The following is a 14,388-nucleotide window of genomic DNA, read 5'->3' on the forward strand; positions in this document are numbered from 1 at the left end:
TAGCCTACCTGACTTAGATAGGCAATTTTATTGATTAAAACGCAAAGAATTTTCCCAAGCCATTTGCGGCGAGGTTGTTCCATACTTCTTTGGCGCCCCCTAAAATTTTGCCCTAAATCCGCCACTGGCAACAATGCAAACATTAATTCATGTATCTTAGTCTCAGAGCCTTTACTATTTGTTTTGTGGGATATCACCAGAAAAGTTATTCATTAACTGATGTAACAATTGTAACATGCTTCAAGCTATGTACCATTACTTTTATAGATTAACAAAACTTTTAAATTTTCATGTGGTGAGTAGTTCAGTTTCTGTCTGTAAGTTGGAAATACCTTTGCTGTTTTGCACTTGCATGTAGAAAGTTGAATATGGAATATCGTAAAGGAAACTGGTCAAAGCATCCGCAGACAAAGTTGGCTGTTGAACTCTACCAAAAGCTTGTTTTTGATGATAGCAGTAACGTGTTTTTGTCACCACATAGCGTAGCAGTTGTTCTATCTATGATCTTGCTAGGTTCAAAACAGAAAACAGCTGAAGAACTGAAGCATGTTCTAGCAGAAAACATATCTAATGAAAATTTTCATAAAACTCAGTTTGAAATTCTAAAACAGTTTTCTCTCTGTAGCAAAAACGTTCTAAACAATGTCAGTAACCTATTTCCCGAATCACGCTTTCAGTTGGTGCCTGAATTTGTTGAGCAATGCTTGTCTTTCTACAACGCTTCTATGAGAACATTAAATTTCAAGACACAGTTTGAAGAATCAAGGAACTTCATAAATGAGTGGGTGGAGAAAGAAACAAATGGCAAAATCAAAGATTTGTTACCTGCTGGATCAGTTTCTCCTGATACAAGTCTGGTATTGGCCAATGCTGTTTATTTCAAAGGGCTTTGGCTAGAAAAGTTTAAGGAAACAGAAACCACTGAAATGGACTTTCATGAAATGAATGGTAAAATCAGTAAAACAAAAATGATGGTTCAAGAGTGCAAATTCAACTTTTGCATTGACGATGGGTTAGGCATTCAAGCTGTAGAGTTGCCTTATGAAGGAAAAGCTTTTTCAATGATTTTGCTTATTCCAAAAGAACGTTACGGTCTTCGAAAATTTCAAGAAACACTAACATCTGAAAAATTATCATCCTTACTTAAGAAATTGGTATATCGTAAGGTGGTTATTGGTGTTCCAAGAATGAAACTGGAGTACAAAGTTGATCTTGTTCCTGCTTTGAAAGCATTAGGAATTACAAGTTTGTTCGATCGAACTGAAGCTAATTTGGAAGGTATTTCTTCTGTTCCCAATCTTTATGTATCTGGAGTATTTCACAAAACATTTTTAGAAGTAAATGAAGAAGGTACAGAGGCTGCTGCTGCAACTTGGCTTGCCCCACAGTACAAGTGTCGCCCTCCACCTTCTCCGGTAATCATTTGGGGTCCACGTCTTTTAGGCGCTGACAGTTAGGCGCTGGTCTAATAGGCGCGCACACTGTGGCGTCTGGATATTTAGGTGCGGAGCACTGTGGCGCCCGTTCATTTAGGTGCTATTCCTGGAAAAGTCTGTAGACTGTATCAGCTTGGCAGGTAGGGGCGTAGGGCAATGCTTTTCACACAAAATATTATATTGAACAGGAAAATATATTGTTTTGTTAATGCGTGTGCATTGTTGGTCATGGCTTCAGTGAGTGAAGTTGCTTAAACTGGCAATGCTTTTTCACACAAAATGTTATATTACATAGAAAAATATATGGGTGAAGCTGCTTGAACCGGAAATGCTTTTCACACAAAATGTTATATTGAACAGAAAAATATGTTATGGCTTCTGTGAGTGAAGCTGCTTAAACCGGCAATGATTTTCACATAAAATGTTATATTGAACAGAAAAATATGTTTTTTTAATGCGCGTGTTCAGCATTTATTTGTTGTTAGTCCAGGTTTGCGCCGGCGAAAGCTTTATCAATAAATTATTCAAGTTTCCGAACATGTATGAGTTCACTTTTAGTCAGGTCAAATAATAACTAAACATCAGTAAAAAATGTACCGTAGGCTGTACTCAAGCGGGCGGTAGGCTTGAGTGAAGAGTAACTTAGTTTTCCGTCAAAACCCGGACTAGGTTTAATAACGAGCGAAGTCTCACCATTATGCTTGCAACTTGTAGCCAAGGTGTAGCCTATATGCCCTGTAGAAATGTATTCATGTGAACAGTAGTAGAGCGTCTTACGCGTTCTCGTCACATGGCCAATCCATCCCGAACAGAAGTAATTTATATTTAATCTAAATTACCAGACATTTTTCACACAAAACTGTTGTATTTACGCGGTAAAAACATGTCATGTGATCGACGTAGACGCACAATCTTGACATCAAATGAAAGCATACATCTTCAGCTATGCGAAGATGCAAAGCTTTGCAATAAAATTTAAAACATTTTATGTACAACTAGCAACTCCAAACGGTATTTTTTCTAATTTCTAAAAAAATTACAAATTGGCAGAAAAGTATACTTCATTATAATTTTTACTACCCAAGCATGATACAATAATATGAAAACATATGTAGTTTAATCGAATGCCAAAACAATTCTGCACATGAGAAAAAATTTACTTCGTTTCTGCGCGCAATGCTTTAGGAGGTAGCCTACAGCAGAATGATTATGGAGAAATTGGGAAAATTTTACGCAAAAAGTTTACGTAATTTAGCCTACAGTCTTTTTGATCGAGAAATTCCAAAGTAAGGGGTTGCCTAGCCAGTTTTGACTGCCAATTCCAATGAGTAAAAGAAAAAAAATCCACTGTGTCCCCATCTTTAAGAAGTCCTCATCTGATAACTGCACCGCCAAAATATTTTTTTTTAATTAGCCAAAAAAGGACAGGCAAAGACTATGGATCTGCCATCATTTACATTATTTTTTTGCTTGAAATAGGCTACGTTTTAACCTTAGACGTAGGGATACTTCCTTGGTCATCATGGCAAAAATCCCAAGACGTGTGTATACGTCCATGGTCGCGAAAGAGTTAACTAAAAATGAACTCAATAATGTTCGGAAGCTTCAATAATTTATTGATAAAGCTTTCACCAACGCAAACCTGGACTAACAACAAATAAAACAATAATAAATCAATAAAACAACAATATATTTTTCTGTTCAATGTAACATTTTGTGTGAAAAGCATTGCCGGTTTTAGCAGCTTCACTCACTGAAGCCATGATATAATTTTCTGGCAAGCTGCCAAGCTGATACAATCTACAGACATTACTAGGAATAGCACCTAAATGACTGGGCGCCACAGTGCTCTGCACCTAAATATCCAGACGCCACAGTGTGCACGCCTATTAGACCAGCGCCTAACTGTCAGCGCCTAAAAGACTTGCTCCCATCATTTGTGATCATCCATTCATGTTTTTAATCAGACACAATTCCACCCAAAACATCCTTTTTATGGGAAGATTTGTATCTTGTTAGATTAGTGCGTAGCACTTTTAGGGTGAGTTTTTGAAATTTGTTTTTGAGTACAAATTTGGAGTTTATTTTTTTCTCTGACAGATTTGTATATATTAAATCATTGCAAACACCCAGTGTCGTGATGTAGTGGTCTGTCAGCTTAAATTGAAGAATTGTGTCATCCTCTTATAATTGTTTGATGGATGATGTATCATCAAGAACTTTGTTTAAAGTTATTAACATTTGCAGGTTTTTTCACATAAAGTTGTAAATGAACTTGTTTGATTGAACAAAAACTGTTTTATATTTTACTGTTAGAAGTCAAAACTTCTATATGCTGCTTAATAAGCATTGCCCAATGTTATATTACAGGTTCTATTGTGTGTCAGTGTTGTATATAATAATATATCAAATCAACTAAGCATGAATTGTGAAAAATGCATTATATTTTGATTGTCCTCTCCACAATATTTCTTTTAATTTTATTCAACCAATGCCAATTCACAATTTATTCCTTTTGACGTTGTATCAATGAACTTATGGCAATGGACTGTAAACTAAATTGCGTTTTTCTTAGTATTCGTCTTGTTGTACTGTTGAAATTTACTTGTTGGATGATCTGTCTATACTCTATATATTTCTTGACATCAGGTTAAGATTTAGTCTTGCAGCTTTCAGTTTTAACATTATGTAACCATCTATTCAGAACTGAATTTTATGCATGTTGATATTTTGCTTTATTTGTTCGTTTTACGTATTTTTCTTTGTTACATGTGCCATTTGATAAATGCAAAATAGCAGTATCACCTTAATTTGTTATTAATTCTTTATTAATTTTCATTCTTTGGCAATCAACATGCAAAATTTTAACTCCTTACCTAGTTACTAAGCTAATTTGTGTTGAACCTGTTTAGGATAAATGGTAAAATTTTGAATTAGAATAGAAACATTTCATACCGAATGAGTTTTTTTCGGGAGCAAGTCTTTTAGGTGCAGACAGTTAGACACTAGTCAAATAGGCGCGCACACTGTGGCGTCATAATATTAGGGGGCGGAGCACTATGGCGCCCGTTCATTTAGGTACTATTCCTAGTGAAGTCTGCAGATTGTATAAGCTTGGCAGGTAAAAGACGTGGACCCTAAAAGACGTGAACCCTTTTTTTCTGTTCAATGATGATTAGCATCGGGGGTCACTTTTTTCTGTTACATCACAGTGATCACACAATGCCTGTGACAATTTTATGACAATTTTAAAAATAGGAAATAAGTTCTTTTTTCGTAATCAGATACTAACAAAGTTCTTTTTTTGTTGCCTTACATTGGAGGTGGGAAGTTTAATGTCAATTTCAACTGTAGTCTTTAGCCCTGACTTTGGGATACAACAAAATATTCTAACTAAGACCTCTGGTATAATTTTTCATCTGAAACCGCCATTCTAAAAATTACTTTAAAGATGGACTACATTTGCATCGCGTAAAAATTGGCTCGTATTTGCGTCACCTTATGTTTATGCCATTTAGTGTTCAAATATTGTTTGCTACTTTATTATAACCTGTCATTCTGTCAACATGATGCAAGACGGTGCAAATGGTTTTTTGTTCCAGTATTGCAGTAACACACGATAAAGTTGCTATTACGATTTGTGTACATGACTACGAAATAGCGTGACGAAATAGAGATATTTTGCATTGAAGAAATATAGAGTACCACACTGCATTGATAAACTTAAAGGTACCGTATTGTAGAGCTTTTGCCACGCAAGTTTGGCTTTGTCAGAAAGCTAATTAAAATTACTTTTTATCAATGGCCTGGTTTCCATGATGTCAAATCCCATCTTAATTGACTGCCAATTACAAAGTGCATTCGTTTATTCGGCAAACTTTGTCACATATTGTTTTGCCGTTGTCTTTGACATTGCACTCATTGCAGTGTTGTAAAACTAACTTGGCTTGTTACAAACATTTCAATGAATAAGCCAATGACAAAACGTATATACATAAGTCATAAAATCGTATTTCTGAGAAGTTGCAAACAGTTAGTTACAGTCACATGAGTTTAACACAACACAACTTAAAAAGTCTAAATCTATGAAATGTAACTTATCAAACTTTAAGTACTTTTAGGTAATTACTAATTAGGTTTTTAATTTGCTGTCACATTTGCAATATATTTCACTGCTCTAAATCAAGTTCTGTTTTACTAATAAATGAAGTGTTTCTGATTGTTATTTATTTCTGTTATGTTTCATGTGCTATGCTATGGTTGGTGTGTTTCTGAACAGGTCTTAAGTCTATTTTTTGCGTTCTACCAGTGACTTTTATTGCTTGAATTTGAATTTCTTGCATACGCTTTAATCCTCGGTCACCACTGATTGGTGTGGCGGTGATTGAGCACTGCGAAATTGATTAGAATATGTATATATATATATTGTCAGTTATCTATCACTTGCATTATTATATGGTAGCCCATCCCTTTATTTGTAAGGAACATTATTCCAAACATTATATATATCTGTTTTGCATTAAGTTTCGGTTTCCATTTTGAAGTATGGCAAGGAAATTGCTGCTTCTGAATGGTTCAAGAAGCTTGTTCTGATTATTGAAACTTGGCAACATCGTCGTTTCATTCTGTTGATTTTCAACATGACAGACCCTTAATAGAGAAACCAATTTGCTGTAGTTGATTATAATTCGTCCGAATAATATCACCCTTAAACATGATTGTTTTTGTTGTTACTTAGACAATTAATTTTGTTAGAAACATTGCATTATGGGAGACTCTCGTCAAGTCCAAAACGACTTTTTTGACTTCGCTGTCCGACTCTATCAACAAACTGGAAAAAGCACAAATGGAAATGTGGTCATTTCACCTTACAGTGTGTCAACTGCAATCGCAATGCTACTCGGTGGGGCTCGGGAAAATACAGCCAATCAGTTAACTGCCTTGTTAGGCCAAAATGGATATAAATCCTTGCGTAACTTAAAACCACTTCAATCAGTAAAAGGAGGTCAAGATGGGACAATTTTTTTGTCTGCAAACAAATTGTTTCCGGAGCAAACTTTTGTCATTCAGAAAAAGTTTGTTGAAGAAAGTGAAAAAGATTTCTCAACTTCAGTGTCATCACTGGATTTTATAAAGAAATCAGAAGACTCGAGAAGTTTCATCAACGAATGGGCAGAACAGCAAACCAATGGAAAAATTAAAAATCTCCTTCCTAGTGGCTCAATTGATGCCTTAACCAAGTTGGTGATAGCAAATGCTATTTACTTCAAAGGAATGTGGAGGGATAAGTTTGAGAAGAGCCAAACTTCTATGTCAACGTTTCATTTGAGCGAAAGCGAAACCTGTCAAGTGGAAATGATGTCACAGAAAAGAAAATTTCAAATCCATTACGATCGTGAGTTTGGGGCTCAGGTTGTAGGGTTGCCATATAAAAATGGAAACGCATTAATGATTTTGATCGTCCCAACTGAACGTTTTGGTTTGAAGAGTCTTGAAGCAAAATTAAATTCGAAACAGCTTCAAAGTCTCACGCAAAGTTTTTCATTGGAAGAAGTTGTCTTATCGCTCCCAAAGATGAAAATAGATTTTGACATTGATCTTGTATCAGCTTTCAAAGCTTTAGGAGTGAATGACGTGTTTAACCCAGATCTAGCAAACTTAGAAGGAATTTCCAGTTTACCTGGCCTTTACGTTTCTGGAATCTTCCATAAAGCGTTTTTGGAAGTGAACGAGGAAGGAACCGAGGCCGCCGCTGCCACTGCAGTTGTTGCCAGGTTTCGGTCTATGCCTCTTCCACCGGTAGTTGTGAGATGTGATCATCCATTCATGGTTCTTATCAAAGACAACACCACGAAATCCATTTTATTCATGGGACGAATCGTATCTCCATAGCAATTGAATGCACCTGGGACCTGGGTACATTTTTTTTTCATTGAATAATGAGATTTCATTTGTCAAGTTTATTTTAAATGTTACTCAGTGCATATAATATTATTGCGTATGCATGTGAATGTGGTGGGAATAAAGGTTGCAGACCTTTGTGTGGGCCTATTTGCCTTTATTTTTTTATAAGAACAGTCTCTTCTGATCACGGCCAGTTTGTACTCTTTTTACTAAGCTGTAATTTAGTGTTAGCATACAGAAATATTGAGACGTTGTAGCCTGGTGCTTCCCAACCGGTGGGTCGCGGCCCATTGGTGGGTCGCGAAGCTATTTCAGGTGGGTCCCAAAGCAGTGCTGAATGTTAAAATTTTCTAAAAAATACCGACATTGCTATGGATCTCACAAGCCGCAGTTTGGTCTTGAACAGTACTGCACCATCGCTACTCTTATCTTCACTTCATTTGTTGACTTTTTATAAATTGTGCACCCTATTTTCTATTAGATCGGGAAATTGTTGCATTATCATCACGTAACAATTATGCAACAATGTAATAATTAGATGTGTTGTGTCGCATTAACTATTTCAGTACATACGCCAGTATTAAAGATGCCATAATAAAGATGTCATATTTCATTGTGGGTCGCACAATAAAACTTCCATTAAAAGTGGGTCGCGAACTGAAAAAGGTTGGGAAGCACTGTAGCCTATACTACTGTATATATTTGTATACCTCACCGCAGGGGTGCCGGAACGATTTTTGACTGGGGGCAGGATTATGAAAAAGGGCCCTTTTGTGGCGGAAAGGCCGATTTTTTTGTAAAGTTTAAAGATATAGCGATAATGTTTATCTATCAGCTCATTATCGAGTAATGATATAAGTGTCCGCCGTCCGGTATACGAAGAACAATGACACGGAAGGGCATCATGCTATGTTATAATGATGTAACCTACTGACTGCTGTGATATAGAACTTTGTGTCGTGAATATTATTTTGAGGCAAAACGAAAGATTATAATTAGGCTAAAATCGAATAGCATAAATTGTTATATTGCAAAATATGCAGTAGCTTACATAACCTCAAAAGGGCACCATTGCCCCTCCTTCCCCCCATCCACAGAAAAATTGAAAGCATAGGGGCATCTGCCCCCCCCCCCCCCCCCACTTCCGGCGCCCCTGCCTCACCGCACTTGAAAATTTTACTTACAATTGAAGGGTGTATAAAAGGTAAATTTGATAAACAATAATTATAACAAAGGTGTTTATTTCACCATTGAGATTTTGAAGAATTATAGTGATTTATTATCAAGTCTATTCAATGGATTGTGTAGTTTTATTGCATTAGGTCTATATAATTCATTTTTGTTTGACCCCTTCCACTATTTAGATTAGACTTATAAACATTTGAAATCAGATACAAGTTGAAACAAGAGGATTGGATTTTTAAGAAAAGTTCAATGTTTCATTTTATAATCTATTGTACGGTATCTCTTTTTTTGCTGTTTTTTAAAAATATTTGTGAATAGGTGCGTTGTATTCGAAGTTTTGATGATTATATGATTCAAATTGAAAACAATTGTTCGTATATAAATGTTTTTCTAGATTCAGCGCAAAAGCTTATGAAGCTTTCATTGTGAAGTCTTGCACCCCAGAGCTCAATAGGCAAGTGTAAACGAAGAATTCTCTTGTCTATGACACGTGGTTAATTGAGTCATCACGTGTTGTGTCCTAATTTGTTTTGCTACGTAATATATATTTTCTAGCGAATCTTATTTTAATGCAATACAAATCATTCTTTATGTTTGCTGAAGGCTAGATGATGTAAAGCCGAAAACGTTTGTCGTTTTTATCCTCGGACTGACAAAGCCTTGATAGGTTATTCTTGGTAGTTTCACATACTTGTAGAGGTTCTTGACGCATGGCCGGTTACCGACATTGGCAGAGTGAAGTTTTCCGATTTTTTAAGTGTTGTTATCAGGAAATTATTCCATTCACTAGGTGTCGCTGAAAGGAGAGCAGTCCTGAGATGCGTTGCTCAAGCGCACACCCCGAACCAGCGCCGCGTAATATTGAGCCGGGCGCGTAGCCACTGAGCTAATGGGGAGGACATTGTAATCCATCTCCCGCTACTGTAACCAGATTTCTGTTTGTTGTAGGCTAACTGACATAAGGCTCTGTCTACGCTTGACTTGAAGAGTTTTTTTTACACAATTATCTATGTACTGCGTGTAATTGTAATGGTTTCATAGACTATCCTGTAGTTTTGCTTTAGATTCATTGCAATCGATGTTGTCATGTAAACGAACGTCTTCACTACTTTTTGTGATCGGGTTGTGTAAACTCTAAACAGGTCTAAAGTATACATGAATACATTTGCAGTAACCATCAGAAGAATTTGCAATGAAGTTCTGTATTTTTTTCTGTTTAAGACAAAGCAGTCCGTAGTTACAAGTGTAAACTATGGATACGGGTAATTTCTACATTTGATAGTAGTGTAAGTCTTTCGCTTCGAGATATAGTTATTTGATTTGAGGTTCTACTTCGGTCTGCCAGGTTTGTATCACCACGTTTGGTGATTTATCTCAGCTTGTGATGCAGCAAATCTGTGACAGCACTAACACCACACTGCTACAAGGATGATGCAAGTCTCAAATTTTTCAACCCGCTGTCAATTCTTGCTACAATCGGCCGCCGAGAAACATAAGCTTTAGTTGATTGGATGGTCTAACACTCTAAATGGCTAGCGTAAAACCTACACCGTTATTGGCGAATCGCAGTTGCTCACTGTACTGGTGAGTACTCAGGCTTGTGCTGATAACCAAGAAGAACGCTCCCTTCTTCTTCACAACTTTCCAGTTTGTTGCGCTTTTTGAGTTTGCCGCCGGATTAGATTCTTGAACCCCACGGTGCTCACTCATTGATCTGCATTTAGCAGTTATTTTAAAATCTATCTATCTCCTAAACGTTTTTTCATAATTTGTTGTGTGATGCGCTTTTTTGTTGGATTGGTCCATCAATGTTGCAAATTTAAAGTTTTGACTTCTCCATGCATGCAGCTGTACAATACACAAATTAAATTTGTTAGACAAGTGAAATATTTAGGTATACTGATTGATGATACCATCAGTGATGACTCGGATATTAAAAGGCAAGTGCGATCTCTTTTTGTTGCTGCCAATCAGCTAACGTCCAAGTTTGGAAATTGCTTTACCGAAGTTAAAAATGTAATGTAGACCTACCAATCATACTGTAGGCTATGCCAATGTATGGTTCTCAGCTATGGTGTAACTATGAAACTTCTACTTTAAATCGCATACGAGTTGCTTACAACGACTCGTACAGAATTATTCACAATTTGTCGAGATGCAACAGTGTTAGAGTGTATCAGGTACAGAACGACGTGTTAACATTTGATGCTCTATTAAGAAAAAATTGCTATGCATTTGTAGAACGTTGCAAAAGATCAATTAATCCACTTTTGCGCAATGTTAGCCTATGTCTTCTGATTACTATTTTAATTCTACATTTTATATTTACTACAACGGTATTTTGTACGTTGTTTGATGTAGCCTGCTTGGTGTTGTGTTAGTCTGATTTTTTGTGCGATGACTGTTAAAAATTTGAATTCTATGGACTTTGCGTCTGATTGCAAATAAAATAAATAAAAATAAAATTTTGCCTCGCGTAATTAACCGCCCTGTGATGTGCATTCGTTTTTCAATTCATTGTGTAGATCAGTTATTTTCAATGTAGATGTTATTGTAAAATCAGTTATTTCCGTTACTTGAGAAGGGCTAACTGGAGTATGGCCGAAAACGTTCGTAGTTTATAGTTTTATGTTCATTCTAATTCAGGGGTCACCAACTGGCGGGCCGCATGCGGTCCACCACGCTGTTATGTGCGGCCTGCAGAAGGTATCAGCGTACATACAAGTATAACCAAAAATACTTTTCTTGAGGAGTTAAAAAGCATGAAGGCAAAAAATACTTTCCAGGAAGCACATTTTTGCTTTGCATACGATTCCACCGACCGACCAATCAGATTGTAGTTCTAGGTGGGGGTCGCTAAAAATTATTCCAATGCGATGTCCAGTCACACTGCCCTAGTGGTTGATTAAAACGTCTGTTTTCGAAATTGTCTGTGAGCATAGGGTTGCTTATTTTAAGTTTGTGAATGTCATGTAAACACTAGTGTGCGTTTCACCGTTATTGTGTTTCACGAGCAGTGTTCCCTTTATGCAAGTTTTTGTTGGCAAAATTGGTCGGTAATAAATTGGCAAAATATTATATATAAATTTAAAGACTATTTCTGATTGTGTATTATAAAAATATTTAGCTTAGTACTGCAAAATGTTGTTAATCAAACAATTCTTGCCATGCTGATAAGCACCGCAAGTGACAGTTGTCTAATAATAATTAATCAAAGAAAGACGGTTTTATAGACTCTGACAAAAAAGATGAAAAACTAACTCATTGCTTTTTTAGAGGGAAGACTGTTCATGAATTACGATAGAAACCTTTTTTCGTTGATTTTCACAAGCGTTTGTTTCTTTGTGCCTGGTTTCTTTTCCCCTGTTATTGGAGTCTGTATTTTTCGCTGATATGTTTGCAGGTCACTATTGTTGCCTGTATTGCGATGTGTCAAATATTTCCTTGTTTACTGAAACTGTTAATTGCAAGATATCTTTCGGGAAGCGAAGTGACAACACCAGCAGGGATGGAGGAACCATTTTAAAAGTAGGTGGGCCCAAAAGCGTAGCATTCAAAGTTAATCAAACTTCTGGGGGGTTCTCCCCCCAGACCCCCATAACATTGCTGCATTCCTAATACTTCAAATCGCTTATACACTGTGTTTTCATGATTGCCTTTTGTGCCAACCAGCAAAAAATTTCCGTTTTTATGCCCGATTTGGCCAAACAAATTACAAAGTTGTTAAATTGCTCTATAGCGCTATAGAAAATATGGCGATGTACACACAAATAAAAAGGCAAAATACACACACAGTTATAATACCAAACTGGGAGAAATAATCTGCAGCATTATACAGTAGGCCTACATGCATGCACTTCATAATATATAATGTTATTAGTGTTTTAACCTTAGAGAACAATTAGATTGATTTAAAGATTACCCCACCAATCACACGCAACCACACCCACATGTGCTGCCCATCAACAGTTGGGCTCAACAGAAAAGTTTGAAGATTAGATTTCATCACTCACAGGCCAACAAATTTTTTTTTTTAAAAGGCACGGCATGTGAAAGTCATTTTAGGGTATTTCGAGGCCCCTGATTCCGAAAATGCACTTATTTTTTTCAAATTGGTTCTAGTTTTTAAGATAGCCTACAGCAAAAACTTGCAATTTTGAGCCTTTATACTGTAGATTTAACGTCGTGTCGTTTATTAGATAGACAAAACTGAAAGTAATCCCAGACGCATTTCTGAATTTTATAAACGCTATTTTGAACCAATCACGTTGATTACAACCCAAACAAACGGCTATTTAACGTTTACTGGCCTAGTAACAATCAAAACACGACGTGAAGCAAGCCTTAGGATACAATTAAGATGTAGAATATATAACTTGTGCTTTGCGTTAATATATTTGTTGACTTCAACAGTATCAGACTTACTAACTAAGCTACCAAGTACAAACAACAAAATGCATAGCCTACATTGTTTTGCTTAACAAACTAGACGAATAGGCAAAACAAAGCTATCGATGAAACAAACGCAATTCTTTATTATGGTAGGCCTTTTATACTGGTAACGCCTAGAACATCACACAACTAAGGCGAAAGGGCCATGTCCATTGAGTCCTGTCTTTGTCATGAGTTACCAAGGGGGGTGGAAGGGGACTTATATACCAGTCCCAGGTATACAAGTCCCCCCACCCCCTTGGTAACTCATGACAAAGACAGGACTGAAGCTGCGTGGCTCTTTCGCCTTAGTTGTGTGATGTTCTAGTCGTTACCTTTTATACTAAGCAACACCCATCAAGGTACGAAGGCCATTTATTTAATTACAGAATACAAAGTTGTGTTCTTCAATGAAGTAGCTGCTTAAAATTTTATCCTTGTAACGGAAGAACGTAATCTTGGTTCGAAATTCAATTCCTGGTAGTTTCGAAAATTCGAAAAAACTATGTGCATGTTTGGAATCAGGGGCCCTAAAATACTTTAAATTGACTCTCACCTTTTGTGCCTAAATTTTTTTGTTGGTTTGTGCAATCAAACCAGGGATATCTAGAGAAGGGGATATGAAGGCTCGAAGCGATTTCCTTATACTCATGACACTACCAGGGCGGTAGTTTGTAGTGCTTTAAACATGTGTTTCTTTTTAAAATCATAGCAATTTTGTAGTGCAGCTGCTTCAATGAGCTACAGAAGACAGTTAGCAAATGTTACGTAGAGCATATTTAAAGAATAGGCTACCTGTTTACAAAGACAGTTGGAAAGTTACCAGTAAGCTGTTTTTTTAACAAAGCCTGATGCGGTAGGCTAGATGTAAAGCAAAGTATATGGGTAGTTGAATAAACAAGTAACCATGAGCATGCTGTGATTATCCAGGCCTGATGCTAATTAGCGCAATGCAAGTTATCATAACAAGATTTATTAAACTACTATCGGTGCCAATTGTCATTTTACGATAAACACAAATTAGCCTATTTACGATAAACAAAAGCCCTTCTATTGTCAGACGTAATAAAAGCCTTCGCATCCCCTTCTTTAGATATCCCTGAATCAAACTAGTGTGTATCAAATGAGTGAAGAGCTTTTTTTTGGAACTCCTCTAATTTGCCGTTTTCTCTACTTTTTCAAAGAAATTTGGCTTTTAAAAGTGTGTGGGCCAGGCCCACCCACAAAATAAAGTAGGTGGGCCCAGGCCCACGTGTTTCCTCCATCCCTGAACACCAGCACTCTTGCTTGGCGATAAATATTCTGATGAAACCGCTCGCCTCGCTATAAGTGCGCAAAACAAGTGGCCTCGTTTATTGGGCATTGTTAAAAAAATCAAAAGTGTTGTAAAAGGAGCTTGGCCTGGCAGTAGCGTTGTTCGATTAATTTTGTT

The 14,388-nt window shown here is 36.7% G+C and overlaps 1 protein-coding gene across 1 annotated transcript; it reads left to right on the forward strand.

Moving 5' to 3' along the window:
• The first annotated feature begins 299 nt into the window (after positions 1-299).
• LOC145764322 (uncharacterized) lies at positions 300-9,122 on the forward strand. The gene is made up of 4 exons (XM_082575940.1): positions 300-1,375; positions 2,151-2,173; positions 3,349-3,443; positions 6,192-9,122. The coding sequence occupies exons 1-4, from the start codon at positions 369-371 to the stop codon at positions 7,326-7,328; spliced, it is 2,262 nt and encodes a 753-aa protein (XP_082432066.1). The 5' UTR covers positions 300-368; the 3' UTR covers positions 7,329-9,122.
• The last annotated feature ends 5,266 nt before the right edge of the window (positions 9,123-14,388 follow it).

This window comes from Aplidium turbinatum, chromosome 2 (assembly GCF_918807975.1).
Source record: "Aplidium turbinatum chromosome 2, kaAplTurb1.1, whole genome shotgun sequence".
Lineage (NCBI taxonomy): Eukaryota > Metazoa > Chordata > Ascidiacea > Aplousobranchia > Polyclinidae > Aplidium > Aplidium turbinatum.